Source organism: Vombatus ursinus, unplaced genomic scaffold, assembly GCF_900497805.2.
Source record: "Vombatus ursinus unplaced genomic scaffold, bare-nosed wombat genome assembly UNPS02014799.1, whole genome shotgun sequence".
Classification (NCBI taxonomy): Eukaryota; Metazoa; Chordata; class Mammalia; order Diprotodontia; family Vombatidae; genus Vombatus; species Vombatus ursinus.
Window position 1 is genome coordinate 16,702,954 of NW_020954577.1, and position 24,641 is coordinate 16,727,594.

Consider the following 24,641-nt stretch of genomic DNA (forward strand, 5'->3'; position numbering starts at 1 on the left):
TGCATTTTTGAAGGAGGATTCTGTGCGTAACCACATGTGCATTTTCTACTTAGGGGAAACAGCCTGTCTTGCTAACCTGGGGTATTTTCAGTGATTCAGGCTTCTTTCCATTTCCAAAAAATGCAAATAATGCTTTTATCCAATTTCAAGTGTGAAACTGTAAGCCAGATCTGGCTGTCACAAAGTACAGGAAGAGCTGGGCAGATGCCTAGGCAGGCCAGGTTAGAAATGACATTTTCTCCCCCTTCACTGAGTTGAGTAATACACGCGAAGGTGAACAACTTTTCAGACTAAAGGATTATTTTGACTCTGGCAATCAATCCAGAAGCTTTCGCTTTGTTCACTAACACTGTCATTTCCCATTTCTGCTTGGGTTCAGGGTGAAGGATAGTTTCTAGAATCTCTTGGCGGATAGGGGGAGAGGTGGGGAGGCTAGAGCCCACTGAGTCCAAGCCGTGCCTGAAAGGAATGCCCATTCTGACATTTCTGATTAGCAGCCCTCCAACCTTGTCTCAAAGACCTCCGCTGAGGGAGGACTTGCCCCCGGGAGGGGATCTTCTTCCACTCTGGGGGAGCCGTAAGTAGGAGGAAGTTTTCCCGAACAGGAAACTGCAATCTCCTTCTTTTAATTGATCACTTTTCTATAGCCCTTTAAGGTTTGCAAGGTAATTCACACACCTTATCTAGGTGGAATCTCACTACCTCTCTGTGAAGTAGGCACTGTTATTTTCCCATTTTGACATATAGGGAAACTGATACTCAAGGAAAGTAAAGTCCATGCCCAGGGTCACCCAGCCAGAAAGTATCGGAGTCTAGATTTCAACAATCCCTGACATTCTTGAGTCTGACACTATCATTTTACATCCTACATTTGGCTGCCTCTCAAAGTAAATATGATTTCTGTCAGCATACTCACATGGAATCATCTATCTATCTGTCTATTTGTCTGTCTGTCTATCTATCTCCTGCGATTTCTCTGAACTGAGAATCTAGTTATATAGCTGATAAAAAGACACTTATAAGACCTGTGACTCCAGGCAAGTCACTTACTCTCTGTTTCCCTCAGTTTCCAGACTGGTGAAAAGAGGATGAGAAATGTTCCTGCCTTGCAGGGTTGTTGTGAGGGTCAAATGTTTGTAAAAAGCATTTGGGCTCTCTGGATACTTATTCCCTTCCCTTCTTGTCTAGGAACTAGGAAAAGGGAGGCTCAAATCCCTGAATCTCACTAGCTTTGATTAGATTATCAGACAAATCTTTAGTATCCCGGAGCCTCAGTTTATTCACAAAATGAACAAAGATGAAATGGGAATAAGAGTGCTTAGAACTCTCCCTCCCAGGCTCCCCAGTAGGACACAAAGGAGATACTGTGTATAAAGTGCTTTCTGAGGCTTAAAGGGCCATTCAAATGCTAATTTTATTAGTATCTGTCTTTCCTTCCCTCCCCCAGATCTTGCAGTTATGCTGGCCCTTTCCATCTCCTAGAGAAGCCATCTCTGACCCCATATTTGGCCAACAGGGACAAAGGGGACCGAACAAGTCTAGGTTATTGACTCATCAACAGGCACTTTCATCACAAAGATTGGCAAAGGTGGATTTCTGAAGTTCCACTAAAAGTGGTCAAGCATTGCCGTCGTATGGACACTTTTTTTTTTCCAGACAAGACACAATTCTGATGACAAGATGAGAAATACAATAGGCGAAAGAAGTTGCGCCCCACTATGTGCCATTTTTACCCTCCGTTTGAAAGCCGTCCCTACAATCTCTCCCCATCCTCCAGCTCCACTGCCTGCACACAGCCCTGTGGAGCAGAGCTCCTTACTGGAGCTAAATGGCTTTAAATATACACTCTGCATGCAGATCTCAAGTGATAGTCTCTTAATAGATGTCAGATACACTTTATTGCTACCCTCTTTTATTTCAGTAACATTTTAATTAATTCACACTGATTGAATAAATGTACATTGAGACTTGTTTCTTAATGAGGGCACATTTAGAGGAAAGGTTTTGCATCATTCTGATATCCTGTGGGTAATTATATTCTAATTATATGGTCGGGAAAGAGACTCTATAACTCAGTGCTGATATTGTTCATTGGACCCAATTAATTACAGGCACGTAATGAAAGTTCATGATAAGGTTGACTGACAGTCAGGATAAAATTTTAACTCAATTGAATCCTTGCCTAACGTGAGTGCAGAATTGGACTTTAACCTGGTTAGAAACTGCATGAGCATGAGATCAGAGGATATTGAGGGGGGTGGGGTGTAGTATTTATGACCTTCACTATACACTGACTTTTTAAAGGATATGGAAAGAAAATAACACACCGTGCATTATTCTTGTTTATTCTCCATCCCACTCTCACCTTTCATCATGGCATGGCCAGTGCCCAGAGGTGGAAGGGTCATGCACAGGGGAGCTCAGCTCAAGGTAGAGAATCATCAAACATCCCGGTTAGACATTGGTAACGTCCTCCTTAATTAAGGAGCGCTGATTTATGGTAGGTGCTTAATCAATGCCTCTTAATGATTTGATTCACATTGAGGGATGAATGTGTGGGTAGAACATATGAGGACCCCCCAGTAAATCTCCCCTTCACTGTCTCCTCATAGCATGACTCAAGCTTCTTAAAGGCTGTACTACCAGCATCAACTCCAGCAAACATTGTGAGGCTGGAAAGGTTGGGGGTGAAGGCTCAGTGACAAACTGGGTATTCCAATTCAATTCAACAAGCATTTGTTGATTGCCTACTGTATATCAATCACCAGGTTAAGTAGTGAGGATGCCAAGACAACCATGAAACAGACCCAGCCCTCAAGGAGTTTAATATCCTTCTTGGACATGGGAATAATAATGTCTTTAAAACTATGCAATTACATTAACAACTGGAGTAAGCAGATAGGTCTTGCCAGATTATGTTCAGAGATGTTGATTTCCAGAGCAACACCCCAACTCTTGCAGGCCATTTTCTAAGTTGCAGAAAGTCTCCAGGCTTTAGAGACCCAGTTCAGCAGAAGTAGAAGCCATGTTTCTATGCTGGGCCACAGAGAATCTGTCAGTCTGTTGAATTGATTTGTAAAAATGAGCTACTTTGTTAGCCTTTCAGTAAGTCTCTTGCCCTGCCCTAAGTTCTCCATTCTGCACCTCCCCCCAACACACACACCTAGTCACTTCTTGGTTACCTGTGGAAACTGAGGTAACTAAGGGTTGTCATTTGTCTTTGACTTCAGAATGAGCTCTTGCCCAGTGTTTAGGAATGCGTTACATTTCCAATGAAGAAATAAAGATGATTCTGAAGATGAGCAAAGGAGATGCTTGTGTTCCCCATATAGCCCAACTGTTCAGCTTGGGGTGCACCATACTTCTTAGTTACTGAAATGAAAACACAAGCTAGATTTCTGGTGTAGCAAAACAAACAAACAAACAAACATTTTATTTTTTCTATGTAGAGACTAAGGTCAATATAAGCTGTGGAGGACAGGCCAGCAATTTGGGGTCATTAATGTTAGTGGGTAATTCACTAGATTTTGACTCTAGTCACTGGCCAACAAATTAAGATGCAGAAAAACCAAGAACTAGAGTTTGGGAGATAAAAGACAAAGGCGATTGGCATCCATTTTACATATCTTCATTCCAGCCTAACTTTGTTCATCTTTTGGCTCTGTGCATCTCACTCCTTACCTTATGGGGACTTCCTCACTCAGATGCAAATCAATACCCTCAACGGAAGCATTTTCTGGTCTTTCTGGCCTTGTTTTCTTTCTGACTCACGTTGTTCCCCTCCGTGATTTAACAACGGTATTGCTAAGTAGGACAGTGTTGAGATGAAGACACTCATGATGGAGAAGGGCCTTCAGTCCAAGGAGAGTGGCATGTTTAGCAGGAGAAGACTCCGGGGAGAAAGTCATAGCTGTTTTCAAGTTTTCCAAAGGTTATGTGGGAGAGGGATTAGACTGGGTCTGTTTATTCCCAGAAGGCAGATCTAGAGACAGGTAGTACCTTCTGGGAGGCCAATTTCACCTTGATATCAGGGAGGGAAAATAAAACAGAACAGACTAAGAGCTTGCCTCGACTGTCCAGAAGTAGAATGGGCTTAGTCCACAGGCAATGGCTTTCTCTTCCTTGGATTTCATCAAGCAGAGGCTGGGTGACCACTTAGCAGTATGTTATTTTAGGAAGGCTGGTGGGCATCCGTTTGGTGCATAGGTTGAGCTGGATGGCTTCTGAGGACCTTTCCAGCTCACACATTCTCTGATTCTGAGCTTCCAGGAATAACAGCCAAGCCCATGTATATAAACGAAATAGGTTATTCCTGTGAGGGTTTCTGACACTGTGCAATGATGATCTGGCAACTACTTTATCAAATTAATCAATACATTGGGTCAATTCCAATATTTCAGCAAAACAAACAAGTAAGCCCTAGGTTCTGAACCTAATCAACCCTCTGCATTGATCAAATTAGCTGAATAAGTACAAGAATGCTACTGTAAAAGGTCAGAGATTGATATACTCAGGTCCTTCACCATACTGGCAGTGAGGGCTGGGTGTAGGTAGCCCTTCATCAGCCACACCTGTGCATCTCGACCTTTCCTTAAATAGCAGAGACACACTTAGATTATTTCACCATGGTCTCTTAAACGTTGGGCACAGAGTTTGTGATGAAATAATTGGGAGTAATGAAGGCAACAGGAATGGACTTAGTTATTCAGGAAAGGTTTTAAGCACACCTCTTAAGGCTTGTAAGGAAGGTTCCAAGAGGTTTCGTGATGCAAGAGAACAGTCTAGCATGGCCATCATGGGACACAGGAGCATGTAACTAGGACCTATAAACCAGCTGTCAGCGACACAGATCAAATGGTGGGGCAAGAACTTGAAGTCGTTCCCCAAGGAGGATTTTAAGGGAACCCTAATCACCATGTCAATGCAAAAGAAAACTTAGGTCCAAGGCTCTCAGAGCACTTTTTATGCAGCTCATCACTGGATCCTACCCACCTCCTGGCCTGGCTCTGGGGTCCACTCTTCCTCCTCAGATTGGGTCATCTTTGATTTCTTTTTAAGCATTTCTTCCATTTTTCCAAAGGAGGATTAATTCTGATAGACATATTAGAAAGTGCAGCATTTTCATCTCCTCTAGAAGTTGAAATATGCGGCCTCCAAATGAAAAAATTTAAAGCCTGTGGCAGATGACCTAAATCTGAGCTCTCAGTTGTATTGTTATGGCATGTACAGTTGTTATTTGCTTCTGGAAGAAACACTAGCACAGGACAGTAACACAGAGCTGGTCCCTGCCAGGGCTTCTTAGAGAAGCATTCTAAGAACTGAGACTTCTTAGTGCAGGGTTTTTCACTTGGGCTCTATAGACCCCCCCAAAAAAATCTGAGAAATCAGATTGGGGGAAATGACATCTTCCCTCCTGGACACACAGTACCCTCTGACTGCAGCTCATTATTTCCTTCAAGTATTTTAAAACATTCTCAGAATAAGGTCCCCAGAGTTTGACCAGACTGGCAGAGGGGCCCGCAGCACCCACACAAAAGTTAAGAGGCCCCTTATTTTACAGAGAATGGAAATGAAATCAAGGAACATTCATTGGCTTTTATCTGAGGTCACAGTGATAGTATCAGAGGTAGGATTTGAAACCACGTTTTCTACATTAGATAGACTACTAGCCGTTCTTTGTCTCTTCAGTTTTCTTCTCTCTTCTATCTTGGTCAGATATTGGCTGTTTCTATTTTCCTTTTCACTGTGGAAGCATCTCTTTCCAGTCAAGGTAGACTTCAAACAAAGAAGAAAAAAAATAGACTTTCCTGCCCTTTTCCATTTTTCTACCATATCTACACTGGTAGTTTGTCTGTTACACATTTCAAGTCATCTTTTAGGTGTATTTTGAACATTGGTATGGTTGTGGGAACTGAGAAATAGCATTTTTCAATTATTGAAATTCACTAAAGGTTTACTCAAATGGGAAAGAAAAGACTATTGTAAAGAAAAATGATTAGTATCACAACTGATATTTAGTTAGATTATCCATTAATTAATTTCTAATCTTTGAAAGTCTCTTTAGCACCATTGCAAAAATTAAAAAGAAAAACAAACAAAAAAACAGTAACACCCAGAATAATTGAATTGGACAGTATCCCTGGAGGTCATGTGTGTCTCACCTCATAGTTGTTCCCTGGAAAGCAATGCTGGGGGAGGAGATGGGTTGGGGGATGGAGGTGAGGGACAGGGATGGGGGGTTCTGGACAGGGATCTGGAACCAGGCGCTAATGCCATCATCCTGGCCCAAAGGCTCAGCCCAGCCTCCTTTCAGGAAATGGGCCTGGGGGATAAACAAACACCAGGGAAGTACACTTTGTTTGGGAAAAGTAAGTCTAGTGCTCAGGAGGTGTGTGTGTCGGGTGGGGCACAGGGCCAGGGGAGGGTCTTCACCGGAGGCCATGGGAATGAACAGAAAAGTAAAAGCAAAGAATGTATTTGTGTTCACAGAACTCTAGGGCTATAAACATTGTTCCTTTTCCTTTATTTAAAAACAATTTTAATATTAACTTCTCTTTTCCAACAGACTCTGCAAACTTCAGGAGTTTCACTTCCTGAGGTGCGTAAAAATTCCCTAATTGAAAAATTAATAATAAGCAAAAAAAAAGTGTTGTCAAGGTGTTAATTTTCCATACTTGCTGGTTTTGCTTTTGCATTACTTTAATCTAGGCCTTCCGTCCTTCTGTAACAACACTGTATTGAGTTAGTAGAGCCTTTTCATGAATTGCCCGAATATGACTTTTGTGTGTATATGTATACACACATAACGTCTTGTGTTTTCTATCTGTATGTATATATACACTTATATATAGACATACATATATACACATTCATATGCATACGTGCACACACACATGTATAAAGCACCTAACAACTGGCCCTCTGTTTGATAGAGTAGGTCATTTTGTTGATTACTGTATTATGAGAAAATCCCCACATCCATGCAGTTCACACTCAAAACTGCCCTTGCGTGTAGGGATTGACGCATTGTTTTCGAAGCCAGTGAATCTGTCATCCCACTGTGGAGGGGTATCTGGAAGCACGAGGTGATGTACCGGGAAGCAAATTAGCCTGCCTTCATGTTACAGTTTGGTTCAGATTATATGGTAACTGTGGATCATACCGATTTTACATTTTGTTATTAAGCAATACACAAGTAATAAGAGGCTAACACTCTTTTTATTTGATCAAAATCATTATAATTTAAATTCAGCAGAATTACTTGGGTCTTTTCATTCACTATACATACATGCTTATATATACATATACATATATATACACATATATATGTTTATAAAATTTTATGTTTTGTTTTTTCCTCGTTGTTCAGCAGAGCTTAGAAGGCAAAACCCCAAACTGCACAAAGAGATCTTGAGGTCCTCCTCCCAAGCTTTGGTTAATTCTAGGACCCTTGGATCCCGGCTAATTCTCACCCTGGATCCCGTAAGGCAAAATGATCTTCCTCTGAGTCATGCCAATTAAATCCATAGAAATAGACAGTTATTGGTGAATTGCAGAACATATATAATATTTTCATGATGCAAACAGACGGGGTGGTCTTTCTTAACAGATCACTCCTCTTTACCTTGGCACTGAGGGGTCCCCCTTCTTTCTCAGGAGTCGCTGAGTAGCTTTTGTTGTTATCTGTCCACAATTCCCAAAGATCACTAGTTGACTTTGCTGGTGGAGCTGGACCTCTGGTGGAACTTCCCAGCCTGTGCTGACCCACAGCCTGCCAAGGTCACCTTCAGCCAGAATCAAATCAAAAGCCACCTGGAGAAAGCTGAGTGTGGGCGGGGTCAGAGACAGTTGGGCTTGGCTTCCCTCTCCCAGTGAGCTCTCTCGTCCTGCCTGCTGCTTTGGGAGCTTGCTCCCTCCTTCCCAAGCAGAACCCATCCCTCCCTCTCTTTGTCAGCACTTTGCTGGGCCCTGGTCCCCACTAGTGGAGGCGTCCCTAGGGTGGGGTGCCAGGGGCTTCTTTGTCCCAGACACCTAATTCAGAGGGCTTGGATGCACTCATAGCCCTTAGTGGAAGGGACAATGCTGAGAACCTAGTTACCAAGAGGAATTACTTAAAATACGAAGTGACAGTCTGTGCTTCTGGACCTGGGAGTAATAAAGACATCTGCAGCTGCTAACATGACCATGATGGCTCTGCTTGCTTGCAAGAACAGCCCCCTACCCCTACCTGCCCTCTTCTACCAGGAGCTGAGGGAAGCCCAAAGCTTCTGTCCATGGTAGACCACATGTTCTGAAGTCCCCGTGTGTGTCTGTACACCCAGGCCCTGAGTGAAGGCACATGGGGATTTTATTCACTACAGTACAGCCCTTAGCAGCTTCAGAAAAAAATAATGCTCCCCTCTTTTCTTCTTTTTTAAGCAATGACCCAAGAGTTCCAGAGCAGAAATCAGCTCTCTTTGGGCCAGAGGATACAGATAAACCTAGCACTGAGGCTCTGGTCATGCCCAATGGGGTCAGTGAGAATGCTGCTCCTGTGTGTTTCTTAACTGCCCGACTTGAGAGGATAGGGCAGGGATTCCTCATGGCATGTCTCCATCTGTCCCCAGCCTCCCATCCCCGGAGCAACTTTCCACCTCCTCTTTTTACAGTTTTATAACAGAGCACTTGCTTCTTCAGAACCAGAGGGCCCTTGGGTTTGAGAAGGACCAGGCCCCGCAGGACGGCCAATGACAAGGAAGACAAAGGCTTTCACAAAAACCCAACAGACCAATGCAGCTCCAGGGGCCCTGAAACGGGAGGACCCTAAGGGTGTGGAGGGGAAGCCAGGACAGAGGGGAGGGAGCGCAGGGTCTGTAGCCCGCCGTGAAGGACGCTGCTATCTACCACTTGCTAACAGGGTGACTTGGATAAGAGACTTCAACTCCCCGGGCCTCAGTCTCCTTCTCTCTGGAATGAACAGATTGGAGGCCCTTCCCTGTAGGACTCAAAGCCCTTTGATCCCATGGATGCCAGTTGATGTTAATGAAGAACATGAAAGTCTACAGATCATTTTATAGACATTATCTCGTTGTATCCCTACCACAATCCTGGTGATGTTGGTGGATCCATTTTCCAGATCATGTTAATAGTTAACGTTTCTGTAGCTCTTTGGTCAATCAGTCAATGTTTATGAAGTACCATGTGCCAAGCACTGTGCTAAGGGCTATCCATACAAAGAAAGGCAGAAATGCCCCAAGAAGCTCACAATCTAATGGGGCAGAAACAACCTTCTGAAAGGTTGAGGCAGCCTCAGCAGGGAAGGCACCAGGCATGGGCTACAGCAGGAAGGAAGCCACTGCAGGCAGGAGTTTCCTCCAGAGCCTAGGGGAGATGGCGTCTCCCCCATCAGGAACGGGGAGTAGACCAGTGCAGACATACGGAGGCTGGAAAAGTAGGAAGGTCCAAACTAGGAAGGGTTTTCGGTGCCAGAGGAGCTTGAACTGGATCCTGGGGGTAATAGGGAGCTACTGGAGTTTACGGCAGAAGGGGGTGACATGGTCAGACCTAGGCTGGAGGAAGATTCCTTGGACGGAAGGATGGAACGTTTGGGATGAGAAGACCCTTTCAGAGGTTGCTGCCATAGTCCCAGAGACTGGTCCTGGTCGTGTGAGGGGAGAGAAGGGGGCATGTGAGCAAAGGTTTGCAGATAGAATCCAAAGCGCTTGGCGGCCTTTATCCCCTGGATCCTCACACCGGAAACGGAGGCTGAGGGGCTCACGCACATTGATATGACTCGTAAGCAGAGGAGTCAGGACCAGAACCCAACTTTGTTTTGTTTTGTTTTGTTTTTCCTTTAAATTCCAAATCAGAATCTGTGCCCTGGGTGCAGGATCGCAGACTTGAGATGCGGAAGGAACTGACTCCAAATCATTCCTTGTACAGTTTACAAACTGAGGCTGAGTGAGACCAGGTCGTGTGCTCCAGGTCCATAGGGCATCCATGGCAGCGCCGGGCTATGAAGCTGGGTCCTCCGACAACAAATCGGGCATTCTTCTCATTGCCCCTGCAGGCCATGGGGCCCCCTCAGACCATTTGTTTCCCAGGCCTCATTTGGGCTGCCTCTGCCTTCCACCTAAGCCGCCCCCCGTGGATGGACAGATCCGTTCCAGACATGCCACCTTGGACACCAGGAAGGATGCTAACCCCAGCCCTGTCTAGCCAGGCCTTGTATGCCCTGTAGTCCCAGGGCCTTCGAGGCGCAGTGCACTATGGTGCCACCTAGCTGCCCGGTTCTCATTTATGCTTGCTGCCTAATCAGCGGGTGCCTGGAAGGCGTCAACAGCAATGTTGCCCAAATCCTCCCCTTTAACCGCTATCCCCACCAAGTAAATGGTGTGTGTGAGACTTTGGGAAAGGCAAGAGCTCTCTCTGAGTCCTAGTTCCCTCATCTGTAAAATGGGCAGGCCGGGCTGCCCATTTAGCTTCCTCTCCATCTGAGAGCTGGAAGGGACCTCACTGACCATAAAGTCTCATCCCTTAATCTGACAAGTAAGGAAACTGAGGCCCAAGAAGAGTGCAGGAGTTGACCATGGGTGTGCAGGTGCTGTTGGAGGAAGACAGCTTGTGATTCTTTGATGGTGAAGTGAACACAACCCAGCTTGGGAAAAGTCTGTTGTGAATGGCTGTGAAAATGACTCCAGAAAAGAGACAGAGAGTAAAGCAGTTGTATGAAAATCAGTAGAATATAAGGTTCTTGATCACCAGCGTCAGTGTCTTCATCTTCCCATCACCTACTGAGCACCTTACACAGTGGTCTTTCCTTAATCCCTCCCTCCCTCCCTTCCTCCCTTCCTTCATCCCTTCCTCCCTTCCTTCGTCCCTCCCTCCCTCCCTTCCTCCCTTCCTTCGTCCCTTCCTTCCTTCCTTCTCTTCCTCCCTTCTTTCCTTCCTGACTTCCTTCCTTTTTAACTTCCCTTCCTTTTCTTTCCTTCAGAGCTGTTTTTCTTAATTAGCTTTCTGACCATTTGTCATAGAAGACAAAGAGGAAGGGTGTGTGTGTGTGGCGGGGTGGTTTCCAACCTGCTTAATTGAGATGGGTGGTCAGGATTGGCTTCACCTGAGGGCTGATTCTCCATGAATGAAGCCCAAAGAGCCCTGTCCTTCAGCAACCCCCCAAAGTCTATCTCCAGAGGTTACTTGAGTCTGGGTAGGTCTGGGTAAGAGTGAGCCTGCCTGCTAGCAGTTGCTCTCAGCATTCTTAAGGACCCTCCAACATAGGCCTTGTTCGACACCTTAAAACATTTGACCCTCAACTATGGAAACAACAGTTTGGACAAAAAGGCCCCCATGATGTGGTGAGATATCCTAGAGAGACCCATCATGAGTGATGACCTTGGATTCAACAAGGCAGCCATGCTGTGGAGTTGCCCTAGGTCAACAACTCTTCCTTTTCTTTTGTCTTGGAAGATTCTGCAGAGCTTTCAAAACCAACTGCCTTTGCCTAATATTTTGTGTACATGATTATCTCATTTGGATCTCACAACATCCCTTAGCATTGGGTATTGCAGGATGAATTGACTCTATTTTTTTCCTATGAGGAAACATTGTCTCAGGAAGATGATGGGGCTTTCCCAAAGTCAGCCAGGAAGCATTTACAAAGACCTTCCCATGTGCCAGGCAGCTAGATGACCCATTGTATGAAGTACTGGGTCTGGATGCAGGAAGACTTGAGTTCAAATTTGGCCTCACAAGGGTTGTTGTGGTGATCAAAGGAGATGATATTTGTAAAGTGTTTAGCACAGTGCCTCACATAGAATAGGCACTAAATAAATGTGGTGTTTGCCTCCTTCTAGGCACTAGGTCACACAGTGGGGTAAAAAAAAAATCAAAAATGGAATTTTGAACCCAGGTCTCTTTGGGCATGAATCCCTGGGCTCTGTCTGTTTTTGCCAAGTTGCTTCCACATACTGGTCTTGCTCATTAGCTACCATTTGTCCACGTTGACCAGAGCAGTGAAAATGACCCCTGGATCCACTGACAGATACTGTCCCAATTTTACATGCCACTCAGTCCAAAGCTATCACTTGTCTCTACTCCTATTAATGCTCGATTATTTTAGAGGTGAGAATTGAGGGCAAATATGTGTTAGCCATACAAAGAGGTCATTTTCTCACAAAACACTACATTGATGTCCAAAGCTGGGCCTCTGGGGGAGCCTTTCAGGTCAGCTGGTCTTTCTACCAACATAGGCATTCCAAGGAGAAGGCCCGGGTTGCCACTGGGCCACCCAGTCGCTGGGTCCTTGCCTTCATCAGTTCTGCCTGTAGAGATAGACCACACTGATGAATCTGATGGAGAGAATGGTTTGTCCTGCACAGAAGGCTACATTCAGCAATGCACTCTTTTTTTAAAGTGGGACTTTTCAAAATGTCTTCACACTAAGAAGGCAAACAAAGACTGTGCCCATGCATATTTAAATAGAATTAAAGGCCACTTTGATCAGATAGGGGGCGCCATAGTACATCCAGCACCTAGCCTGGAGTCAGGAAGACTCATCCTCCTGAGTTCAAATATGGCCTCAGATACTTCCTAGCTGTGTGACCCTGGGCAAGTCACTTAACCCTGTTTGCCTCCATTTCCCAATCTGCAAAATGAGCTGGAGAAGGAAATGACAAACCGTTCCATCATCTTTACCAAGAAAACCCAAACTGGGGTCACAAAAGGTTTTGGGCATGACTGTAGTGGCTGAACAACAGCAAAAGTCCACCTCAATAAGTCATTCCTAGGGGCAGAGATTTAGAATCAGAAGCACCTGAAATGTTGTCTTGTCCAGCCCCCTCCTCTGACAGTTGAGGACTTCTAAAACACCATCTGGACATTGGAGAGCCCTCCTGGATTAGCCCCTTTGAAACGGGTAGTCCACAAGCCGACTCTACAGCCAATGAGACGCAGCCAGTCGGAGATTTTCCTTTGTTTGAGAATCTTGACCGGGCAGATTGTTAAATTTTCTTACCTCTTTCTTTCATTCCATTTTACTAACGATTTGTCCAAGCTGCTATCAATGGTATAGGTCCTGTTCCAATGGAGTCAGGTGACAGCCTCTCTTAACTCTGTTAAAAGTTCAATTTCATCTGGGGACATGAACAAAATATTGTTTTACATGAAATTATTTTATGAAGCTAAGGCCGCATATTTATTTTTCTTCCCTTAGGACCGCCAAGGGACCGTGAACAAGGACAATGAATCCTCCCAGCAGGCCAACAAGGCAGGAGACAAGAACAAAATGCAGAGAGCTAACTCTGTGACTGTGGACGGGCAAGGCCTACAGGTGGGGCCTTCTTCCTGCCTCCCCTCACTCCTACCACCACATCCTCATCGTCTTTTTTATTTTGTTCATTTCAGGCTTTTAGGGACATGCATCTTCAGTCGTCAGTCTATTGGTTTAAGCCCCGGGTTGACTCGGGAGGCAGTCTCCTGGGCCTAGTTAGTAAATGGATCAAAATGTCCATCTTGTAGGTGAATGTCACAATGTTCTTTGTTCAATCTGGCTTCAGTGTTCACGATGTTCAAACCTTTAGTGGTCTGGCAGCCCACTGTACTGTGGCGTCATCAGCTTGGCAGTTTGGCCTGTTGACAACCTGTTATGAGTATGGGAAGAACCAGATTTTAGGATCTTCACGCCGGTAAAAAATAAATATGCAAACAAATGCTTTGGACAGTGTAAGAATAGATATTTTTTGTTTGTTTTTGTTTTCATGAGTTTAAACAAAACAAGAAGAGATGTATTATTCGTTAAAATAGAAATATAGATTATATATTCTATATCAACAGATATTCTTGGTTCTGACGCTTCCTACCTATGTGACCTTGGACAAGTCACTTAACCATTATAGGCCTTTGTTTTGTTACCTATAAAATGAGGCAGCTGGACTAGATGCTTTCAAAGGTTCTCCCACCTCTAAATCTATAACCATCTTAGTTGCTGGAACCAAAAATAACCATTAACTTTAACATCACCTTCACCGTTGTCATTAAAACATTCTTATTTTGTTCATTCCCAAAAGTAATGGGCCAGTGATAGAGCACAGAGCCTGTAGTCAGGAAGATCTGAGCTCAAATCTGACCTCAGACACTTAGCTGTGTGACCCTGGGCAAGTCATTTAACCTCTATTTGCCTCCACTGTAAAATGGGGATAATAACAGCACCTACCTCCCGGGATTGTTCTGAGGCTCAAATACATAAAGCGCTTGGCACAGTGCCTGGCACATAGGTGCCCTACAAATGCTAGGTAGTATTTTTATTTATTTTATTTTTTGTAGATATACCATCATCCAGTTAATATTAACGTTAACCAGAATTTGGACAAGAGTTGTGACAAACCCCAGTGTATACAATACATCGGCACTTTCGACATGTTGGACTTGTGTAAACTGGTCTCTAATCTCGGAAACTAATTTGTTTGTAATTTAATCGTGTGGACAGAAACACATGGAAGTGTTCATATTGTTTAGCTATGACAGGCAAAAGGAGGAAAGAGAAAGGGTCCAGCCCAGCCCCTCACTGTTCCCAAAGTCACAGAAGAGAGAAATCGATTATTTTGCTGTTTTGCTAATAATGGACTTTTTAAAGTAATAAAAATGGTAGTGCTTTATCAAGATTGAGGAAAAAGGACTGCCAGAAAATTAATTTAACCCGTAAGCTTTAAAAAAAATACATCATGAGAAAGCATTGAATTGCAGCCGCGTTTGCATATAACTCACTGACAGCGGAGATGTGCGCTGCTTAGAGAAGGTGATTAATCATAGTTAAGAACATTCATCTTACTTCTTTTTAGCCAACCAGCATAATGATCAGGATTATTATTTCTAATTAGAGGAAGTAATAGATCATGTATAACCTTAGTATGAGCCTCATTAATTAACCCAAGTTCTAAGGGACTTCACATAGAGGTAGTTGGGTTCTTCATCTTTGTCATCACCAAGGCAGAGGTTTACCCCAATACTGATGATCACAGATTATGGACATGGTAACAAGTCACACGAATTGATTGAAATGGAAAAGATGCCAACACCCACGTGCACTTGCTCCATGGAAGCATTTGTGTAGAAAAGCTCACGGTGCCATTAACAGCGTGGATTCCCCAAAATGGACATTTGAAAATAGAGCTCTTAGTCATATGATTTTCCGTTGCAAGAAAGTTTCCCAAAGAAGACTTTTGTCTGAGAAAAGTGTGATTTCCCTACATAATGTTGTTATTACCCAAGATTAAGAATGTTTCTCAGTGGATACTCTGCTCTCTGCTCCAGCTCAATGTGTTTCAAAGAGCTGTTCACTTCACTTTCCTCCGAGTCGACTCTTCTGCTTAATTCAATGGAAAATCGTGGGTTCACTCTATAATTCATGCTCACGCACCTACTTTAACAGACTGACCTTTTTAGGCCAGACCTCCGTTTCCTTCATGCTTCCCATAACTAACCAGAAGCCATTAGAGGCCACAAGGACCTCCTTTCATTGTCCCAGGAACACACTCATAGGGTTGGACTTCATGAAGGTTCTTCCATCAGGGCACATCACAAAGAAAAGGCATAAATTCACCTACTAAGCACAAAGGAAGGTTTCCACATCATGTCAGCAAGCATTGACTTTTCATGAACGTTGGTCCACTAATTCACAAGACTTCTTGTTGAAGTGGTTTATCCAATCTGTGTTGGTAAAGCAACAGGCCAGCTTTGGATCATGATTAATCACTCCCAGAAATACATGGCTGATGTTGCAACCTGACATATAGTAAGTGCATAATAAATGCTTATTGATTGACTGGGGGCACAGGGTACTCCATTTTCTACTCCTCTTTCCAGTTCAAGCTCATTATCTCCCACCTTTACTATTTGACCTCTGGGGAGTGATCATGGCTGCCAAAGCTTGCCTATGATTTAGATAGACAGATAGATATAGATATGCACATGTATACATATATATTTTATATATGTACATGTATACATATACATAATAAATACATGTGTGCATATACACATATATGTATGTATATATCCTGCCATGGTGACTCCTTGTGGCCTTTTTCAGGGCAGATGTGTCTTTCCGTGTTTGTGTAAGATTTACACTTGCTGTATTTCATCACAGATCATAAAAGTGGTCACAGATCCATGTGTTCCTATCAAGGCAGTGGAGTGTAAGGCAATAAAGGCAGGCCCTCCCTCCTCCTTGCCAGTATAGCATCCCCCATGACTTCTTTCCCTGATTCTTTAGCCAATGGGTCATGAGTTCTGTGGATGCTTCCGTTTCTGACCTCTGGTCCTTTCCTATCATTGCCACGGTCCCACTCCAATTTTGGACAGAATCACGTCTTGCTTTCTCTCTTGGCAATAGGTTCCTAACTGGGCACTATTTCCAGGACCTTCCTCCTTCACTTTATACTTTGTGATGCTGTCACATGGTAGGCCAAAGACATTGCTTTCATACTTTCATTACATTGCTCCCTTGATTAAAAACAAAACAAAACAGAAAAGACACAGTGACTCTGTCCCCTGCAGATCTCAACTGTGAACTCTATCTTCATTTGGAAGGTCCTTCTACAATCAGTGACAGGAGAACTGACATCTGGATCTTATGTCCCTTTTCATATTCAGACAGATGGAAAGTTCTAGTTTACATTGAGCAGGGGCGTACAGCAGGACTAGCTCCTCTGGTGTGAGGGCGGCTCATCTACCTTTGGTGTCTACCTGGCACTCATACACAGTGGCCACACCCTGGTAAAACCATCTTGGCAGATGGGCTAGACCAGGTTGAGGATAACCAACAGACCTCAAATCCGATGTTGGGTTGGGGGTATCAACCCCAAGCATGTGAAGGAATTCCTTGTGGAACGGGCAGATGAGAACAACTTCTTCCAATGGCCATGAAGGGAGCTGAAGCAGGCACTGTGAAGTGCTTAGAACTTGGTTAGACATTGAAAATGTCAAGGTTCATCCACTGCATCCCCAGCAGTCACCAGTCATCTTTGCTTTTGTCTTGCCACTGAACTTTGATGACTCTGAAATAGAAAGTGAGACTGACAGCTTTGTGCAATTCTGCCTCACTTAAATGCAATTCACTCACAAGTCAAGACAGCACCCCATGATGTCATTGGTCCTCTTTGACAATGAAAGACAAACACCTTTGAGCTAAAATCTTCCTTCTTCTGACTTTGGCCCATTGGATCCTGCTATAGCTGTGCCTGAGAGGCAGCATGGCAGAGAGGATGGGGAGTCAGAAGACACCAGTCATGTGATCAAGGACTTCTCCCAGCCTGTTTCCTTAGCTATATAATGGAAGTGATAGTAATACATGTAGTATCTCCTTGCCAGGGTGGTGTGAAGCACCATTCGTTGATATAAGGTGTATAAAACTGTTTAGCGCTAAAGAAGTGAGAAGTCAATATGATGGCATAGAACAAGTCTAATCTACCTTCCACAGGACAGGGAGGATAGCTAGCCCACTCTCCTAAGTCTCTTCCTCCTGTGAATTCAACATCCCTATATTTTAAAAGACCTCCACAGGATAATATTTCAAATGTTCTCTCTATCCCACTCATCCTCTGTGGGACCAGTTCCATTTTCACAAAATACCAGAATGCAGAGACCCTAAGAACCAGAAGGGACCTCAATGTCCACGTCTTCTACCCCACTTCCCAAACTAGCTTCTCTACAACCTGCCTGGCAAGGCCCATCCTGGATAACTTCCAATTACTGCCAGGATTCAAATACGAAGTTTTCTTGTGGCATTTAAGAAGCTCTCTATCTCCCCCTTCTTACCTTTCCAGTCTTCACACCCTCCCCTCCCCCTCTCCATGCACTCTGAGGTTCAGCCCTACTGACCCACTTGCTGCTTTTGCACAGAGATTTCCACCTCTCATCTCCATACCTTTGCAGAGACATACCCTATACCTAAAATACACTCCTTCCTCACCACCACCTCTTGAAAGCCTTGGCTTCTTTCAACATTCAGCTCAAACCTCACCTTTGGCAGGAGGTTTTCCTGGTCCCCCCCACCTCCCCCCTCCATCTGATCCTTTACATCAACTAGGTTACCTTTCTCTTGTCCAATCAATCAGCAACTATTTATGAAGCTTCTGCTGTGTGACAGACACTGTCCTAGGCACTGAGGATGAAGGAAAAAGAAGGAAAATGTTTATCGCTGTATGTAAATATTGATTTCCTTGTTGTATTCCCCATTAGAATGTAAGCTCCTTGAGGACAGCCAGTGTTTTTGCCTTTGTTTGCATCTCCAGTGCTTAGCACTTGATTAGTGATTGGTCACTTAAGCCCTTCAGTTGCTCTATAGAAGATGCTGGATACTGACTAAAGATCATAATATGTTGTGGATAATTGACAAGGAGTAGCGAGTGCCTAGTTGTCCATTTTCTTTTTTTTTTTTTAATTTCTGTAATCCTTATCACACTGTCATGGGTACAGTCAACGAACAACAGGAGATGTTCCAGACTGTATCCTGGGTTGAGTTTTAAAATGAAATCTTTTAACAAGTTAACTTAGAGCAGACAAATTGGGAAGAGTTTCCTGGACATAAAATAGATGCTTGTGAATGATGGGATGAAAAGGTGGAGGGATAGGAGTGAGTCCCAGAGGGAATCAGAAGTAGAATCACGGAGAGCTCTTGTGGTAAGGCAAAAAAAAAAAAAAGAAGAAAAAGGAAATTCAGGCGAGTGGTGAAGAGAACTCAGAGCCCCATCAAGAGGGAGGTGAGAAAACACTGAGAAGAGGGATGTTGACAAGGAAAGTGAGGAGCAGGGGTCAGAACTCACAGATAGAAAGTTTTCTTTCTTTGAACTCATGGGGAAAATCAGCATTTGGGGATGTGTGTAGAGGAACCCTAACTGGCTGACCAATGTTGTCCAGTCCTCGATCTAGTTTGGTTTCCAAGCTCCTGAACCCTCACTGTGATGCCCCTTCCTCATTTGGTGTCCATACCAGGGACCCCATTTTGGGAGCCCAAACCAGCGCACTCTTCTATCCCACCTTTGACACTCCCTCCTTCCTATTATCATGGACTAGTCCTATATCTCCTTCCCTGAAGACTTTGCCAAGACCAACTAGTGAATTTAGAATCATAAGATTCTAGATTTAGACCTGGAAGGGTCCTTAGAGGTCATGATCTAATTTTACAGAAGAGGAAACTGAAAGACAGAGACAGAAAGTGAATCTTCTATCTCCAAATTTGGTGTTCTTTCTGCCTCTCCACAATGACCACCAGTAATTACAATTTGGCATCAGAGCTTTAGAGCTGGAAGCAACTTCAGGGGTCCCGTAATTTAAACCCAGTATTTTATGGAAAACAGAGGTGTAGCAAGGTCAGGTGGCCTGCCCAGGGTCACAAAGGGGGTCAGTAGCAGAGTGACCCTGTATCTTAATCAATCAGCTCATTCTCTCTCATTTTTCCAAGCCATGGTTATTCAGTCTGTTCATTCTCTCCAGCCCTGCACCCCATGTTTACTTGTCATTGTTCATCTGTTCATCCTTTACCAGACCAGACCATGAGAACTAATGACTTTGTCTATTTTTTCCCTAGATTACTCCAATTCCTGGCACTCACCCACTGTTGGTTTTTGTCAACCCCAAGAGTGGTGGGAAGCAAGGAGAAAGGTTTGTGTTCTTGGTCTTACTTTTTCTGTGTGTCAGATATGTGTAGAATCATTGAATGGAACATAATAATGAGACATGGCGTAACTGGAATTAATGATTTCTAATTTAATATCCCAAGAGTCAGTGGTGTAATGGTTAAACACCATTCCTAGCCAGGAAGATGTGAGCTCAAGTTCTGTTTCTGACACCTCCTGATTGTGTGACCCTGACTAAGTCACTTAACTTCTCAGTGGCCAAGGCACCTCTGGATCTGAGTTATGAGAAGATGATGGCTTATGTTGATAGAGGGATTTTCTCTCTCAGAAGTTCCCTGTACTAATGAAATCGCATGCCTAGACCCTCTCCCTAAATTATTGTCCAAATTGTGATTAACTCATGTAGAAATCTATAGGAGAAGTCTTGGTCTGATTTTTCCTCCATTTTTCATAGATATTTTATATCTGGAGATATTTTAATATAGTAATGGGGATTTTTATGAACTTTTTTATTGCCTTAGTTCAGGATTCGGTATTTTATTTCATGCTATTAAAATAATCCACAAATCATTCATTTTTTGCTTCCTGTGATCCATGACCACAGAGGCTAGGATCATAATTATGTCACTATGATTCTTCCACTATTAGGCCTAGTGGAGGGATTGTGTATTTAAGTCTATAGAGAGAGAATATCGATGCACATTTATGTAAAAAAATGACATAAGGTCATCAGGGTGTTTAAGAGGAGAGTTGGCCTTAGGGGATGTATATCATCCCTTTGGCAGAGCTGTAACTATGGTGAACCATGTGGGGCTTTGCCCTAGGGTGCTAAATCCCAGAGGGCATCCTTCCCCACAGACAGCCCCACTTGTTCTATGCCTTCTCTGCATCCACCATTCAGTAAAGAACCCAGCCCCTTCCCTTCCCTGGTCTGCAACCCCTAGGGTTCTGTCAAAATGGCACCTCTCCTTCGGTCTGACTGCCCTAAAAATGTGGTCATGTCCCCCCTACATCCTACTAGGGTTTGAGGAGTTGGGGCATCATCAATCCTTGACTATTCAAAAGGACCTAGAGCTGGAGGAATCTTTCCAGCAAACATTCCTGGAGGAAAGAATGACTCCCCCTCCCAATCCCTACTGGGGCTTCATTTACTTTAGTTAGACAACTATTAGGAATAAAGTAAAGGGATGTATACACACACACATACGTGCATATACACCTGTGTAGACATACAAGTATTTATGTATATGTGTACTTGTGCAAATGCATATATGTACGTGTGTGTACAAATGCATGGGCACATAGGGACTGGATCTCTGATTACATTGACATAGGGAACTCCCTCTACCAAAGCAGATAGCAGATGATCTGTAACTTATGGCCTTAGAGAGTTGTCAAAGGGCACTGAGATATTTAGGGACTTGCCCAGGGTTGGCCCCAGGCAGGAGGAGCCAGAGGCAGGATTTAAACCCAGGGTTTCCTGAACCTCTATCCATCATACATGGGTGTGCATGTGTGTGCGCATGTATTTTACTAGTTTGGAAATGGCATCATATAAAATGATATTGCCTTTTTATGTAGGCTCTCCTTCCTCTCTCTTCTCTCCTTTCTCTGTCTCTTTCTCCTCTCTCTGTCTCTCTCTCCATCTCTCTCTCTTTTTTTCTCTCTCTCTAATTCTATTGCTTTCTCTATAGATTATATATCTATATAGTAAATCTTACATGTGTATTTATGCATGTAAGTCTATTGAGGATATATCTATGTATAGATATATAGACATGTATGTTCATATCTTCAATCCAATCCAATAACTTGTATTAGGCACCTATAATGTGCCAGGTACTGTGCTAAAATGCTAAGAATACAATTAATAAAGAGGCCATCCTTGGCCTCCAGGAGCTCACAGTCTGTTGGGAGCAGGGAGGTGAGGAGAGGACACCAGGGGGTTCGCTTCATGAGGCAATCTTGTTCCCTGGAGCTGAGACCAAACAGAGTGTCAGATGCAGAGTAAAAGGAGCCCCAAATACAGTTTCTACCCTCTATAAAGGAAATCATTGGGAGGAGTTTGAGATGCCACCTTCCAGCCCTCCAATTGGAGCAGAGAGGAGGCTGAAGGAGGTGGGAAATATCAGACAAGGCTTGAGTCAGCAGAGAGGTGAGGAGAATAGAGGTGACAGGGCTTAACCTGGGAGAAGCCACTTGTTTTGTGAAGTTGAAACCAGACAGCAACAGATGGAGACAGATAAATAAAATTATAGATATACATATACACACAAACATACATATATATTATATTTGTAGATATAGATATAGATATAGATATAGATATAGACATAGATATCTCAGCACACCTTCATACCAGAGATGCCAGTCCTCCCTGAACATCCCACTCACCCTTTTGCAGGGCTGCTCATCCACCTTAGGTGTCCAACTGTCACCCAATTCTCACCTGAAGCTCCAAGAAGCTATAGAACTGGCAGCAGCAACACCTGCTAAAAGCAGCTCAGTATATGGGTAAACTAAGTTGAGAATAACCACCAGACCTCAAACCTGAGTTAGAGGGGTGTCTACCCCAAGTATGGGAAGACGTCTCTGGTGGAATGGGCAGACAGAACAATTTCTTCCAATGGCCATGAAGGGGACTGAAGCAGACTCCATGGAGCACTACAGCTTGGTCAGACATGGAAGATGCCAAGGGCGTGCACTGTATCCCAGGCCATCACCAGTAGTCTTGACTTTTGTCTTGCCACCAAAATTTGATGACTGGATGAGAGAGTAAGGCTAATGACTTTGTGTGACTCTGCTTCACTTAAGTTGATTTCATGCCCAAGTAAAGACATCACCCTGTGATGTGATCTTTGAAAACAAAGGATAAATAGCAGGTAGATATCTATCCTATCCATATCTATATAGCCTAAATAATATATATATATATATATATATATATATGTGTGTGTGTGTGTGTGTGTGTGTGTGTGTGTGTGTGTATAATGCACTTGAAATACATAGATACACATAAAATGTTATATATACACCTATATATAAAAGGGGAAAATACAGTTACACACATACATACATATACATATATACAGTAGGTCTTTAGTTGTCAACATCTTTTTTCCCCATTGAAAACTGCATTTCTTCATTTTGGAATTTCATAGAGATTAATTTAGGTTCAGGTAGTTTTTAACAGTAAATGAATGGCAATAATTTTGTGGAATAAGTGTTTTTTGTATATTTTTCCCCTGGATTTTCAAAAGCATTCAGTGAAATGCCTCCTCTTCCTCCTCCCACACTAGTTGGGAAGACTGGAGATTTAATTTCCACATACATTTTCATCATCTAGCCATCAGAGACTCTTAAGACTGTTTCTCCACAGAACCTTTTATTGGTTACCCATTAGAGCAGAGTTACATACCCTGCTCTCTGACCTTTTCTGGTAAAAACTCAATTCTGGCTCTGAATATTTGCCACTTCCTCTTCCCTTATGCCCCTCTTTCTTTCTGTCTCTCTTCTTCTCTCTCTGTGTTCTGATACTAAAAACATGGCCCAAGGAGGGGTTAGGTTACACTTCCTGCTTCTACAGCCCTGAGCTTTCTAGTGTTCTTGGCTTCACTTTCTTCTGCCTCATTTTCTTTGAGAAAGAGGCAAATGACTCTCAGGATCCACTTCAAAAAGTTGTTGTGAGAAAAGCCTTTGGAGGGGCTTAAAGTGCCATGGAAACATGAGTGACCTTTTTCTGGTTTTCTTCTACTTTGCCATTTTCCTTTTCTATGTCCCCTGAAGATATAGAATTGGGCCTTGAGTCTTGTCTGAGAATGTCAGGCTAAATCCTGGGAATGCTAGTTGTTATGATGATGATGATGACGATGACGATGACAATGACGACGACGACGACGATGACGATCACGATGATGACTATTGATGACAATGGACAAGAATGATGATCATTATTATTAATTAGCGAGCTGGCTAAGAGGTTTACTGATCCCTGGACAAATCACCTGTACTTCTCTACTTGTTTCTTAGCTTGGACATTCTGTAATTCTTATTGGTAGTTGTCTTCCCTTCTGGAGGGTCTTTGACCTTGCCTACTTTTGAGTGAAATAGGACTAAGACTGCATTGATATGGTGATATACTTCAAACGCTCTTTTTTGGAGTGATGGGGAGGGGAACAAGCTATCAGGACATTCCAGCTGATGAGGAGAGTAGCTCACAAGAGGGTTCCATTCCTTCCCACTGTCTAAATCCACCCAGTTTTCTTAGCATCCCTCCTTTTTTGCCCACAGAGATAATGTGAAAGACTTTGTCAAAATTCTGAAAGAACTGGGTGCTGAGCAATAACATTAATGTGTTTAGAAATAACTGAGAATAGTGAAGGCAGATTGTGGAAGCAGTGGAGAATATTCCAGCAATCCTTTGTATGCAGTGATCCATAGAGTACTATTATCTTGTTTAGCCACAAACATACCCATAAAGGTTCTTCAAAACTCCAAATATGACCCATTTTTTTTGATATTATAATAATTCCTTTTCTTTCATTCATTTCAATGGAGTTCACCAAGACCTCATTCAAAGACATTACCTTTGGACTGTTATTATTTTGTATTTAATGTTCTGCCAGGTTGAGAAAATGACTGCTTTGGTAATCGCATAAAATAATTGGGATGTAAGTGCCTACCCTTTAGACACACTGAAAGCATATTTAGAACAAATTCCAGCAGTAGCTGGGATGATGTTGATGAGGAGAAGGAGGATACGATCTTCATCTTGTCCCTATGATGTTTTCATTTTTTCAGCTCAGGCTCCGCTCCTTGAAAGCCTTTCATTCCATGTGGTTTTGAGATAATGAACATTGGGATGTTGTTCTCTCTTAAAATATTGTTGTTGTTGTTGTTGTTGTTGTTGTTGTTTTTTAATTTTGTGGGTTAATATTATGTCCAGACAAACATGGATGAGAAAGTTTGGTTTATGATAATAGCATGACTCTAAAATAGCTTATCGAATGTTGTTAATCATATCAATATGCA

The 24,641-nt window shown here is 43.2% G+C and overlaps 1 protein-coding gene across 1 annotated transcript in view; it reads left to right on the forward strand.

Annotated features, from left to right (window-relative positions):
* The window catches only part of DGKB (diacylglycerol kinase beta), a 575,035-nt gene that overhangs the window by 184,226 nt on the left and 366,168 nt on the right, over positions 1-24,641 (forward strand). Inside the window, exons 12-14 of the mRNA XM_027872326.1 lie at positions 6,566-6,598; positions 13,190-13,306; positions 19,562-19,635. Of these exons, the coding sequence (XP_027728127.1) occupies positions 6,566-6,598; positions 13,190-13,306; positions 19,562-19,635 (224 nt within the window). The remainder of the gene's footprint in view (positions 1-6,565; positions 6,599-13,189; positions 13,307-19,561; positions 19,636-24,641) is intronic.